Source organism: Haplochromis burtoni, unplaced genomic scaffold, assembly GCF_018398535.1.
Source record: "Haplochromis burtoni strain Fernald_Lab_line unplaced genomic scaffold, NCSU_Asbu1 Contig_151, whole genome shotgun sequence".
In the NCBI taxonomy this organism is placed as follows: domain Eukaryota; kingdom Metazoa; phylum Chordata; class Actinopteri; order Cichliformes; family Cichlidae; genus Haplochromis; species Haplochromis burtoni.
In genome coordinates, this window is record NW_024582512.1 from 48,260 (window position 1) to 63,013 (window position 14,754).

The window sequence follows — 14,754 nt, forward strand, 5'->3', positions numbered from 1 at the left end:
AATGACATATGCAAAAAATAAGAGTATTGTGAATAGGGACCAATTCCCAGTTTTTACATGATCAAAATTATTCACAAAAGGCTTCAATAAACAGAAAATGTGTACCGACAAGAGAACAGTGCACAAAAATGAAAAGATATTTGAGCTCGACGCTTTAATGTGTTTAGCATGACTTAGTCAGCAGTCCGCACAGTACAGGTAGTACAAGCACACCTGAAAACACTGACCAGCTAACAGCTTTAAGAATTTGGGCGCAACCTCGGTGGTTCACCGATTCACCTGTTGCAAACGTCCAAGTTTCTTTTAAGTCTCATAAATCCTAAATAAATAAATAAACTATTACCTAACTAGTCTTTTGAGTCTCCACATTCATAGATATTGACATTTTGTCTTAGCATTTGAATGAAAATATTCTGGTAGTGTAGCTTAAAAGTCAAAACAAACAGTAATAAGAACGCATTTCGGACTTCTCTCGAATAAGTGAAAAAAACACTTACCTTCAGACTGATTAGCTGGTTCCGATCCAACTTTAATGTGTCCCATGTCAGTCCGTTTTAGGGAAGAAGTGTTAAGTGGTTTCATTTAATTTTGAGATACTCCCGCATGGACGAGCAATTTGGAGTCTAGCAGAGTTATCACGAATAGCATATGATCTTCAGATATAATCCAATCAACCTTGCATTTAACCCGATTGAACATAATGTGTTACATTATCACGTATATCCAGGACATCTCTTCTGAACCAAGACAAAGTGGTGCTACAAAGGAATTATTTGTTTAGGAGAGTGCATTTAATAGCAGTCTGTCCTGCAACAAAATGCACCGCTAAATATACAGTTTCTGCTTGTCCCAGGATTTATTAATTTTGAGAGTGAAGTTGTAGAACTGATGCTGGTTAGTGGTGTAGGTTTCATGGATGTGACACCTTAACTTGTGTAAAATGACGACCAGAGCATATTATTAGGTTAGTTCACTGTAGTTAAACTTAAAAAGTACCACCTTATACAAAACAAATGAAGGTCCAGTATAAACAAGAATAAGAAGAGAAAAAAAGGAACATCCTGCTAAATTAAGTCATTTTTAAACATTACTCTAAATGTAGCCATTAGTATTTGTTGCTGGCCATACAAAAAATAAGTATACTTCAATTATATTTCCCAAGTATACCTTACGTAGTACGTATACTAATAATGCTCTTTGGGACTATATTGGCCCCCGTTTTAGTACATAACAGTATTCTTGAAATTAACTTTTAGATGTACTTTTTGTTCACCATAATTGTACTAGCATAATGTCATAATGTCTACAAGAGTATAATTAAAATATACTAGACTCTATCACAATACTAACCTTACAAGTATACTATTAATTAATAGTATTAATAATGTTTCACATTGTTTGAATAAACAAATACATTTATTAATATATGAGGTTCCATTCAGCTCAAGGAATTAAATTTTAGTGTGGCTGCAACTTACTCCTTAAGTTAAAAATTGTGCTGTATATTGTAGTTTATATGTTATACTACTTTCACAGTGAATCACATTTTATAGTAATACACTCTGAATGAGGATTTAAGTAATTACTCTTAGATCTACAGTAGAAAACAGCAGAAATCCGGATGGTGTAATAGTATAATCTCAGTAACATCACCAATTGTTACATTTGCTGTATTTTACAGCTGTTTCCATGAGTACGGTGAGTTACCGTAAAAATAATGTAATCTCATGGAATTTTCCCACAAATACATGCAAATTACAGTACTAAACTGCTAACATCCTTTAGAGTTTTTTACTGTTGATTTTGCAGTACTAAGCTATGGAAATTACTGCAAAGGCTAACAGTGCACCCTAGTTTTGAACTGTGTGTGTCGTATGCACCTCGGGCTCCCCAGAACAATATGATAACCCCGGCTGTTTAAAAATGAACCCCATCCTTAAGATCCAAGCAATCATGAAACAATATCTTGACTTCTTTTTTAAAACTTTTACATTTTTTTTTTAAAACAGGAGAAAGCAAAGCGAGGGAAGTAAAAATAGACAAACCGAAAATAATTCCAATGATCATAGCAGTAAAAGAGAAAAGTTGAAAATAAGCAAGATGAAAGCCACAGTGACGACTCTAGTTGATGTTCTATTTTCATGTACGGTCACAAAATAATCCAGACAGTGAAAGAGAGCTGAAATTGAGATTATAACAGAAGTGATGTTGCTACTAACCATCCAAGCACTCAAGAACAGAACTGAAATAATGTCTTACAACAGATATTAATTATCTCATGTATGAGTATTCCTGTTATTAAATAAATAGCTGCCGCAGAGATTTTACATTATGTGTATTGCAGCAAATTTTATGCATTGATAATAGATTGTAATACATTTTCAATACAATTATGCTGAGCAAAATTAGAATAGCTAATGCATAACACTCAGATGTTTAAATACTTTAGCACTGCAGTTTTTCCCCGCTGAACAGTTAGCCTTGTAAACCTCTATCTACTCTGTGAAAGGATGAGGAGTGTTTTCATATGAATCCACATAAGCACCGCAGACCCATCTGGGTGGTATTAACTGCAGGACACAAATCACAAAGGCACCGTTCCACCTGCTCCTCTCCTTCTTCTCTTTACGTCGCCAATTTGTCTCTGAATTCAGCCTCTGGTTGCACAAGCATTTCTGTCATTTATCCTTGTTAAAGATTCTGCACTGCTCCCTTCGCACTCCTCTGTTGTTATCTATTCTCTTCCTTCTTGGCTTCGGTGGTAGGTGCCTTCTATATTCTGTCATTTACCCTCCCTCTGTGCTACCCTTTTCTGAAGCCTTGCACCTGATATCTTTCTGCTGTGGTGTTCCCCCTTAAACCTCTTACCAAGTAGAATCGAGCATGTGAAGAGCTGACATGAATTCCCAAGGCCAGAATATCTGAGTGACATGTGGAATGGACTCAGTGAGATGAATTTCTGATAGCCATGTGTGCGTGTGCATATGTGCTAGGGTCAGTGGCAGTAAATAGGAGCTGTCACGGAAGTTAGAATTGATTTCTTTCCTATAAAAGAGATAACATGTTCTGTGAGCACAAAAGCAACTTGGGCAGACAAAAAAGCCAGTTGCACGCACACTTTGTGGGATAGCTGTGTTGCATTTTAATTTTGTGTGAAAGGCTTTTTTGGGTTTTGTTGTTTGTTGTTATTATGAATAAAGTGAGTCCTTAGCAGGGAGTCCAAAGTGTTTGTTTGATGGATTAAAGCTCAATCTGCTGTTAAAGAATGTCCTTGCTGCAGGGAAAGGAAGGTGTTTTTATGCGTGTTCGTTTACAGGTATGCAAGCCCGTGTGTTAGTGGTTCCTGTGCGTTTTAACCTCTCTGTTATTTGTCATCCTCCCTTTCAGAGGTCCTTTCGTTCCTTCAGTAACGATGACCGCCACGTCATGGCGAAACACTCCACCATCTACCCCTCCTCTCAAGAGCTGGAAGCAGTTCAGACACTGGTATCCACTGTCGAGTGTGCCCTCAAACATGTCTCTGATTGGCTGGATCAGAGCAGCTGCGAAGTCCACAACCAGTTTGACAGCCAACCAGCAGACAGCACAGAGGAGGACGACCCTGGTGTTGAGCCCAGCGAAGAAACTGAGGATTCAAGTGATTGCTACAGGTAGGCAGAAGAAACGCACAGTGGGCTTTAATTCATAATTTTTGTTGATGTTTTTTTCAGTTAATGGATTATTTTGTCACTCAAACACAAAATAATTATTTTGTCAAACCTACAAACCATAACCAAAGACGTTTAATGTATTACATCAACAGTTCGGTAAATATACCTATGCCTTTAAAGCTCACTAAAAACATTTTGACACATGAGCTTCGGACAACATCAGCATAATAATAATCAATCAAGTGTCTCACTACTAAAAATAAAGTTAACATGGGTCTATGCCTGGATGGAGCATGCAGGAGGCATGGACACATGACATCCACGCCAATGCTACTACGGACAGTTATCTGCTCTATCCTCTGAAATTTGCATTCTCACATTTGGTGCCTCCTAAACGAGAGTTCACTCCTCTTTTAAACACTAAAGTGTCAAGTGTACAAGTTGTGGATTTAGTTTAGGTTTTGTACAGGGGAAATGACTTCCTAGAGAGATGTCATCACTTACTTTGAGCCACCAGGGACTTTAGAAAAGATAAGATTGTTCTATCTCTCCACATGTTGAGGAAATTCTGTGGCAAATAGCTGCATTTTTAAAAAGAAAGGCACAGTTGAGAAGCCTGAATTTCTTCATTCTTACGTCACATAAACAACTTTAGATTTGTTGTTTATTCTTCTTTTGCAACCTAGAGTACTGAGTCACTGACAAAAAAATGTTGGCACTTATTAGTGTTGTTTACTTCTCAGAGACTGTTCATGCTAAATACTTTTTTATGCAGAAGGAAGAAATAAGTTAAACGCACTTCTCTGAGGTAGAAGGAGCATATGTTGCTCAACAGGAAATGAAACGGCCTCCACTGGGGGCTCCTTCTTCTTGAATCTTTTTATTAATGGTTCAGTAGTTTTCATTGATATCTTGAATTGCCTTGTCTGATCTTATTTTGCTGTGTGAATTGGAATTTTAGTATTTTAATCTTTCAAACACTTTTGTGTTTGTTAGAGATTCAGATATTACGCTGATGAAAAGAGGTTTGGATCTCCCGTTGAGTCGACTTCATGCCTGCAGTGCAGTTCTGTTTGTCAGGTCTCGCACAAAATTGTAGGTTAATTTTATAACAAGGTTATTTTTCTCGTTCATCGTATTTAACTCCCTGAGAACTAAGCATGGATTCTGTCTTTGATATTTACTAGTTATGAATTAAAATGTTCATATGCACATAGCTTAAAATCTCATACAAGAGAAGACTTTATATATTTATTTATGTGTTTACAGGGAGTCCAGCGGTGGCGGCTTGTTGTGTGGAGTGATGAGGATCGGCCTAGTGGCCAAAGGACTCCTGATCAAAGGCGACATGGACCTGGAGCTGGTGCTGATGTGCAGAGACAAACCCACACAGACATTGCTGGACACTGTCTGTCACAATTTACCCACACAGATTGAGGTTAGAGACACACACACAAATGCACCGAGACATGCATGCTTCTCTTGTTTTTTCACTTTCACCTTTAATCTTTGCATTAAACCCACAATCACATCAGTCTGACAAATGTAATCCAGGAATGCACTATATTTACATCACACTCTTCTTCAATGTCAGAAATTAAGCCGTTTAAATAAGCTTCTACATTTTCTTCCTGAATTCACCAGCTCTCACTGTGTTGTGCTTGTGAGTGTTGAGGAGAGTGTCATGAGTGGTAGCGTGAGCATAAGTAGACAAGTGAAAGCAATATTGTCAAGTGAGAAGTTGAGAGGTGTTTGAGTATGTATGAATCATGTGTGATTAATACTCTCGTCATTATGTCAGTGTCACATTTCCTCATTAATAAGTCATGGCAAAGAAGTGAGGTCCTGACTTTCACACATACAAGATACACACACATACACTTACAAACACACACACAATACAGCTCTCTGAAGGACAAGTATCTCTTTTTTACAACCTGTGACTTTGACCCCTGTTTGTTTTATAATCTAGGACTTATACCATCTGTTGTTTCAGTTGGGTTACACACCATTTAAATTATTTCATTTGTAGGATATACATCACTGCAGCCTGGTGAGGGGCTCTGACTGGAAGGGAAGGATTTAGCAATATAACAACAAATGTAGGGAAACACTTTCCAACGTGGCTGGCAAGTGCAGAAATTACCCAATAAATAAATAGTGCCAGAGCACAACCTCTCTGCTCACAATTACATTTTGAGGTGGAGATGGAGAAAAAGAGCGTGTGTGTGTGTGTGTGTGTGTGTGTGTGTGTGTGTGTGTGTGTGTGTGTGTTTCCTGTGAGAAATAATCTCATGTTGCGGCCCAGTGACCAGCGATTTTGAATTTCCCATCAGAGCCAAATGGGATGTAGATGGGCCCTCTGTGACTCACTGCTCATTTAAAGGGCAGCTGGTATGTAGACATAAACCCAGATATACTTGTTTTTGTCACTTATAAAAACTAGGTAGCTTATTTTCCTTTAATGTTGTTTTCTAGACTTAATCTGGCTTAATCTTGTCTGCTACTCATGGCCAACTCAAGCTTAAATTTAGCTGAAGAGGGTAAGGTCTGCTTTGGGCTATTACAAAGACTTGAATTCACTGTAATTTCAACCGTTACAGTACACTGAGACTTAAAGTGCACATAACTGTGGCTGACTGGTTCACAGAAGGCAGGCAAGAAAATGATTGGACTCAATTAATGATGTCAGAATTGTGTTTGACAGCGTGAAAGTTCGACTTGTTGTAAAGAACAGACTAGCAGCCCGAACACTCAGGAACGCAGGCAAACAAGCGAATACAGATCTTCCTTATTTAACTTACACATAAGTTTTATTTGACATCCCTTTATTCAATATTTTTAATCACCCATGACTGTATATGCTTCATCTGGGCCTCTGTGTGTACTGATCTTTGCATGTCTTGTAGGTGATATTAAGCGTGTTAATTTGTTTAAGTTTGTTCTATACAGTACAGGTGTGTTAAGTAACGGTTGTGGCTGCTGCGTATGCTGACATGAACATATTAGCATAAGTCATCATGTCATAGTGCTGACCAGCGAGGTCAACTGTAATTAATTTCTTCAGAACGAAGGTTGAATGAGGCACAGTGTGCACATAGAGAAACAAATGGGTGTTGAGAAAAATACATAAACAGTGTCTGCAAAACTTATACAGAAGATTCGCCAGATTTCATCAGATATTACTTGATATCTGTGTCTTCAGTAGATTTTACAGCTCTTCCAGAGTTTTATATAAAGGCTATTTGATAATTAGACGCAGAAATTGGGAGTCTATATTCTAACCTGCCAGTGATTTGAAAAAAAAAAGGAAATATTTTTTGAAGGGTCCATGCGATCTTTCTGTCTTCTTACACAGTCAGTTCTGTGGTCAGAAGTATCCCTGGGTGTTTTTATGGTGTCCACAAGACTAACTACCATCACTCATTTATTTTCCCCTTATTAAATCTCCTGTCGTAACTAGTGATGTTGTTGTGGTGTGCTTAAGCCGCACAATGCTGAAATATATTTTGCTTCTTCATCTGTGCTGTGTCATATTGTGGCCTTGGCCTCTTGACTATCGAGTTATGTCTGTTGACACACAACAGAAGCTGACAGAAGAGAAATATGAGGTCACAAGCTCGTTGCCTGAGGCGGCCATCTTGGTAAAAACGACAACAGAGCCTAAACTCACTTTGAAGATTACCCTCACCTCACCGGCCATGAGGGAAGATGACGAGGAAGAAGAGGAGGAGGAGGAATTGGAGGAGGAAGAGCAGGAGCTGGAGAATGGGGAAGAAGGAGAAGAGGTGGTGGAGGGGGAAGTGGAGGAAGAAGAGGAAGACCCAGAAAGCAAAAATGGACAAGGTAGGAGCATAGGAATAGGAAAGTTGTTCTCTGTTTGACCACACCCAGCACATGCACAATCAATTGGTCTTTGTGTTAACTATGTATATGTTATTAGAAAACTCCACTTTTTTTGTCAGACAAGAGGTTTGACCTCATGAACTGATGCTGACACAGGACAAGACAGGTACAGGCAGAGGTGGGTAGAGTAGCCAATCATATTTCAGAAAAACAAATACTCAAGATGAATTTTTTAAAAATGTCGACATTATTTTACTGATTTGACAGCCTGCTACACGGTGATCCAGGTTAGTTGCTTTCAAGTGTGTAAGTAGAACTTTCTTCATATGATAGAAAACTAGTATTACACAGTGCTTAGAGTCGTCAAAGATGACAAAAAAAATCTCCACAAACAAGATGCTGCAGACAAAAATATATAAATGTCAAAGCAAGGAAGCATTAATAAAGATCTAAACCCCTGAGGATAGCTGGTCCCTAATCTAGGAGCCAAGAAAAATGCTCATTCACCACAAATCTCAAACTTTAAGTGGGCCAAAGCCAGGAGCTGTGAACCTATCAGTGGCCAACAGGCTGCTAATAGGTAGGAGATCAAAACAGCATTGTTCTTAAGAAGTAGTGAGTGGATTAACAGTTTTTAATGTCACTCCTGATTTTCACAGAAAACCTGTGTAACAAGATCGAGGTGATAAGAGATTAAGCAGCTGAACTTTGGAACAAGTGCAGCGACATCTTGGCTGGAACAAGTATTAAGTGTATTACGATAGCCATTAGTTGATTCGATAGAACAGCGTTTGTTTGTTAAACCTTTTGGAAAAGGGAGACACAGTTTGTCAATAATTCTTAAAGGAGAATTTATTTTAACCTGGATCGTTTGTCATTAAGGTTGAAGAGATTTAGGGTAGCAAGGAGCCACACAAATCTGGCAACTCGTCAGCTGACCAAATCATTGTTTGTGTGTAAGGGCATGGAATTTTATTAACATTACTCTACATTATATACACCAGTAAGTAAAGATGTTTTTAAATTGCATATAATTTTCCTTTCCACTGTCGCTAAGTACTTGCTTAAATGGGGTCGTTTGATTTTTGTTTTTTTTCTCTGTATTATTGTAGGATCTTTACTTTACAGTAAGAAGCACCTTGAGGCAACTGCTGTTGTGATTTGGTGCTATATAAATGAAATTTAGTGAATTTTAAGTAGAGAGCTTTTCTACTCTATGCCCCATTCACAACAGTACTTTTTTTTGGCAACCAGGAATCGAACCACCACCCTTCCATTTAGCAGATGACCTGTGCTACCTCCTGAGCTACAGACCCAGTAGTGCAGCCCACACATTGACTGTTCGTCAGTCTGTCTGGTTAATTTGAATTGGAAAGCCAAATTCCAAGAATAAAGGAGAATAAAGTTTGGCCAGTGATGTTTTGTCTCTTGAATCTGCCACTGTAGCAGCAGCAGTTTGTCATGGCTTGGTTTTAATAAGATATCAGAGCTTGTTGCATTAATGCCTGAATTAGTCCCATTATCCAAACCAATTATTACAGAAATATACTGCTCCAAAATGTTTCAGTTACTCTAGTTACTTTATGACATTTTACAAAGTAATTAAGTAAAATCGAGCTGAAAGGCTCTGGTGTTGAGTCTGTAAACAACCCATCCCCATTCCCCTGTTTTCATGTGTAGCAGTTACTGGTTATAATTGGTTGTGGGATGTAAGATTGGGAACCAAGGCCAGCAGGCCAGCGAAATCAATAAGCAGCCAGTAGCAAGCTGCCCATCTATCCTGTGGCTCTCATCCAACTAGACACTCAGGTCTCAGAGAGAGATGAGCGATAGCACGAAGGTTTGCCGTACATCATTCCAGATGCCTCGGCATGATAGAGAGGACCCCTCGTATTTTCTCACCAAGGGGAACACATCGGTTTGCACACGTGTTCACTCAGCTGCAAGGAGGAGGAGGAGGCCACACACACAGTCATATTTTGTAAAAATACCTGTCACACTGGATATCTAACTCTACAGATTTATGGCGATCATATTTTAAAGTGCAGGGTCAAATACTTTTCACATTAACACATGCAACAGCCGGCATAAACACCGGTGGTTTAAGACCAGTGGCAGTGCCTGTTTTAGCTCCGTTTAGGCTTGTCAGGAAATGATTAGCAACATATTAGGGAGATTAATTATCCCTAAAAAAATTTGTTAACAAAAACTTTCCATGTTTCCACAAATGCAGATTGTTTCCATAAGCTCTAGCTGAAATGTTAGACGGGTGAATTATGTCTTCTCAGCTGATAACAGGTGATCATTTATACAGTATTTTCCAGTCACTTTAATCCCATTTGGGAATTGGGGTTAATGTTAGCAGGGTTAATTTTATACATTTGACAAGTTAAATTTTCATGCTACAGATAAATATTTTATTGAAGATATGCACATGTTTTGCATGCATGTGTGTGCTTTACTCACTGATGCAGCTCACTTGCTTTGTGTGGTAAAGGGGCGGGGGGGTTCACTCCTTTTTTTATTTTTTTAAATCTCCCTCTGTACTCAGTTATAAAGGGTAATACAGACAGAGATAATGATAAAAGAAGAGCGCTGATTGAGAGAAGAGGGGGAGGACAAGCGAGAAGAGAAAGACTAATGATCTGCTAGTAGCTGAGCTGTCCAACACACAGCTGGGCCCAGTCTGACAGACCTTAGGATTTACCAGGACACGTCACACTGAAACATAGATTGCACACTAAGGCATGCCATTGTCAGGAAATGCTACACTGCATTTTATAACGCAAGATGAATGCTTTCACTCCGGCACGCATCGGACGCATTTGACATTTAAAATTAATGCCTCTCGAGGCTAGGATTTTCTTTTTATGGGAGACTGATGAGAAAAATATTTACCTAGTTGTGTTTTCATAGAGCCCCAAAGGGCTCTTTAATGTGTTTTATTTTATCTCCAGTTGGTCCCGCGCACAATAAAACCTTCTTTGGAAACCCCATGTAACGGCATTCATTCATACACAGCTGCGTTTGATTCAGCTTGCCGTGCATATCACAGACTTTGTGCTGTTTCTCAAGTAGCAGGCCAGTTGAAGCTGCACTAACCCAGCAAGCCCTGTGTGTAGGGCAGCATGAATCAAATGCTTACATATAAAAGTATAATGCTCTACTTTTACCAACCATGATGCTCTGACTAAACCCTGCCTTGATCCCTCTTGTGTTGTGTTTGTCTCAGACTGGGTCAAACTATCTTAGATTTTTTTTTCTTTTCCTTTTCAGTTCTACTTTAGGAGCGCTTGATTCTGTGTTTGCCCAGACAGGTTGTTGAATTGCTTTCTCTGCACCATCATTTTCTCTATGAGCCTGTGAAAATCAAGTGCACCTTAAGTAATGCAGAAGACAAACAAAACTGCTATTTTGACTCCTGCCTGGTGCAGACTGGATCAAAATAAATAAAATCCTTGTCAAATACATAAAGGAGAGATTGATTTACATTGCTGGGAACAATAAAAATGACTCGATATGCTCTAACTGTGCTCACACACAGTAAATCAAACACTCCTTAGGTATTTGTTTTGTGTATGTCTGTGGGGGGGGCTCTCCATCCCACAAAGTTGTCTCTTCTTTTGTAACATTGGTTGCTCTGATGTTTTTTTTTAGCCACTGAGTGGATTTAAAATACTAAACCGCTATTCAGTAGTTTGTGCAATTTTCAACACATCTCTTTCTAGGATGGACAGTAAATTTATGATAATATGTGGTGCAGTCAACACACATTTGACTCATCCTAGTGTTGAAAATGGCACTCCATTTAAAGAGTGAGGAGCCCTTGATGGGCATCCATTGCGGATCTGTAATCCGTGCAGCGAGTGAGCACTTTGTACAAGGAGAGAGCAACTTTATGGCATGAAAAGCACCTTGTATGTACCAAAAATATCCATGCATGTGTGTGTGTATGTATGCTCGCGCACACGACTTCGGGTGTGTCTGCGTACATTCACGCGCGCAACACTCAAACACACACACTCAAAGCTGACGTGTGTGTGTTTTACGTTCTCTATATTGGGTTGTTATTGTTTCGTGGCAGTGTTGGGTGCTGCTGCGCAGAGAGTGGAGGCTGAGGAGGAGGAGGAGGGGGAGGTGCTGGATAGACACAGATGTCTGTTGGCCCTGGCAGCGCTGCGACACGCCAAGTGGTTCCAGGTCGGCACCCACTCACTTCCTGTCTTCGTGCCCGATGCTTATTGTAGCCTGACGACTCACCCAGAGAGAATAGTCAGATAGAACTATACTGCCTGTTATGCACACCCAGGGAGTGTAAATGTACTGATTTTACTAAAATAGTAAAATTGAATGTGTATGTTAGAACAAATGCAAATGCACTAATGTTTTCTTTTGTCCTCTAATTTGCATTTTCAGTTTGCAGGATGTTGTTTTGCAACATCATGGCAAAAAAAGCCACTTTATACATACCTGCTCCAAAAGTTTAGTGTAGAGCTGGAAAAGGGTGAGATTAAAAGTTTTTTGTAAAAAAGTATCGTAGGGCTACAAAAGCAATGGTTGATACTTGTTTTTCTTTTTGGCAATTATGTGAACCTGCCTGCTCCGTACAACATGTCAGTGCTTCCCTTCAATTCTCCTTCCATACCCCTTCCCATCTATCTCCCGACTCATTTACCTTATTGGCAAAAAGAAAGAAGAGGAAACAAAAGAAAATAGTGGTAGCCTGTGTATATTCTAGAGACAAACACAAAACACAAAGAAAAAATAATAATAATGAGAAATAATAATTAACATATATGTTCAGTAAACTAATTCAACATCTTTCGCGACACAGAGTTTTAGAAAGATCCAGTCGCTTCATTTTGACTGTGGCTTTGTGATTTTCTGCAGGCGGTAGTCTGTATGTGTTTGAACAAATACCACTGCTCCTATACTCAGTTTGTTCCCTTTTCTCCTCTCCTTTAATCTTCCTCTTTGCCTCCCTCTGTCTTTCCCTTCCACCATCTCAGGCTCGAGTGAATGGACTCAAGTCCTGCGTTATCGTTCTCAGGATACTAAGGGATATGTGCAATAGACATCCCATCTGGGAACCTCTGAAGGGATGGGTGAGTGTTGTGCTCGCCTTGTTGCTCCTGTGTTCAATTACTTATCATCTGTAAATCACGTGTTTTATGCTAAAAACTAGGCAATGTATATAAATGAAACAGGTTACAAATGGAAGTCAAAGAACTGCCACAGCTGCTACACCCTCTACAATATGCCTTTTGTAGATACGCTATTGACATTGCACTTCACACTCAGTCTTAGTGACATGAAAACTGTTTCTCTTTTAGCACATAAGCACAATGTGGTGATAAATGTTGAAACGATGGTGCAGAAAGCTACATCTAGTCAGAAGGAAAAACTGGGGGATAAAGTTCCATCCATCCATTCGCTTCCGCTTATCCTTTTCAGGGTCGCGAAAGGCAGGGTACACCCTGGACAGGTCGCCAGTCAGTCGCAGGGCTAACACACAGGGACAGACAACCATTCACACCTAGTGGCAATTTGGATTATCCAATTAACCTATCCCCACAAGCTGCATGTCTTTGGACGGTGGGAGGAAGCCGGAGTACCCGGAGAGAACCCACGCAAACACAGGGAGAACATGCAAACTCCACACAGAAAGACCCCGGCCTGATGGTGGAATTGAACTCAGGGCCTTCTTGCTGTGCGGCAACAGTGCTAACCACCGTGCCACCGTGCTGCCTCACAAATTCATCTACGTGAGGCATTTTGTAAAGCTTATATCAGCCCTAGCAGTTGTTTCACTTAAATCTCTACATTTTGACAATAACAATATTTTGAGTTTAATCTGGAAATTTTGACTTTATTCTCCACATTAACAATAATAATTTTGTTTCTTTAGTGACCTTCATGCTCCTTCATAATACATCACACAATAGCAGCAGATTTGTCGGCCACACTTTTTTCTTATGTTCTGTGGTCTAATTTTTGCAGATCCCATACAAACTAAAGCCTCAGTTTTCTGTTCTTACCTAACAAGGGTGGCATCGGGTTCCTGCGGCTGGAGCCCATCTGCTCCAAAATTCAGTGTTGTGCATTCAGAGACACTTTTGTGCATATCTCAGTTGTAAAAATTGGTTATTTTGCATTCCCTTTCTATCAGCTTAAAGCAATCCGACCATTCTCCTCTGACATCAACAAGCCCAGCCAAGCCCATTTCTTTAAAGTTTACAGATGGTTGTGTGGAGAAACCCCAGTAGATCATCATTTTCTGAAATACTTAGACCAGTCCGTCTAGCATCACCAACCATGCCACATTCACAATCACCTAAATCAACCTTCTTCCCCATGCTCAGTTTGAACTCGATCAGGTCTTCCTGACCACGTCTACATGCCGAATGCACTGAGTTGCCATGTAACTAATTCGAAATTTCTGTTGAATGGGTGTACCTAGCAGCAAAGTGGTCAGTGAATGTACCTTTTAATGACATATCACCCACATTTCTCTATTATTGCATGCTTATCTGTTTTTATGTCAACTTTTTTCACAGCCCTTGGAGCTTATCTGTGAGAAAGCCATTGCCACCTGCAACAGACCCCTTGGGGCAGGAGAAGCGCTGCGCAGAGTCATGGAGTGTCTGGCCTCAGGCATACTGCTCCCAGGTACTTGGTGTGGTGTATTCATGAAGGAATTTGGCTACGTTCACACTGCAGGCGAAAGCGCATCAAATCGCTTTGAGCGTTCACACTAGAGCGCGTTTGCTGCCGCATTTTATTTGTAGTGTGAACAAGCATACAAAAAAATCAGATTTGATCAAAAAATTGGAGTTGAACGTAGCCTTAGTGACTGCAAAGGTTTGAGTAGATGAGGATGTATTTTCATACAGTTTTCTGGCATTTCTTACCAGGAGAGCTAAATAAAGTTCTTAATGTGGGTAGATGAGGAGATATATCACAGCTCTGCTTGACACATTTTTGAGCAGTTTTTAAGAGAGGTCGAGACATTATAAATGACCCAGCAGAGCACAGCTGTCTGAGGCAGGTCATCATTATTATTATGGAAGCATCTTAATTAGAGCTAGCTTAATGGCTTCTTTGCAAAGTGTTCTGCATCACTGGGTAAAATTGTCTTTGAATAAAGCTAATTTACTTTGGATCAAAAACCAGTGTTCTCCTCTCGGACTGGTGCTTTTCAAGTGCCTACTTTGAAGGACTGAAAGGAGCTATTTAAAAGTGGAAGAGTGGAAATTTA

At 39.7% G+C, this 14,754-nt stretch overlaps 1 protein-coding gene across 3 annotated transcripts in view; it reads left to right on the top strand.

Moving 5' to 3' along the window:
* The window catches only part of LOC102292598 (spermatid perinuclear RNA binding protein), a 66,497-nt gene that overhangs the window by 32,786 nt on the left and 18,957 nt on the right, over positions 1-14,754 (top strand). The window contains exons 3-8 of one of the 3 annotated variants that reach the window (XM_042224807.1): positions 3,388-3,650; positions 4,920-5,088; positions 7,238-7,496; positions 11,581-11,696; positions 12,506-12,601; positions 14,054-14,165. In XM_042224807.1, the coding sequence (XP_042080741.1) occupies positions 3,388-3,650; positions 4,920-5,088; positions 7,238-7,496; positions 11,581-11,696; positions 12,506-12,601; positions 14,054-14,165 (1,015 nt within the window). Of the gene's footprint in view, positions 1-1,393; positions 3,651-4,919; positions 5,089-7,237; positions 7,497-11,580; positions 11,697-12,505; positions 12,602-14,053; positions 14,166-14,754 lie in introns of those variants that run through there. The other 2 variants (XM_042224806.1, XM_005931838.3) reach the window with 2 other exon arrangements.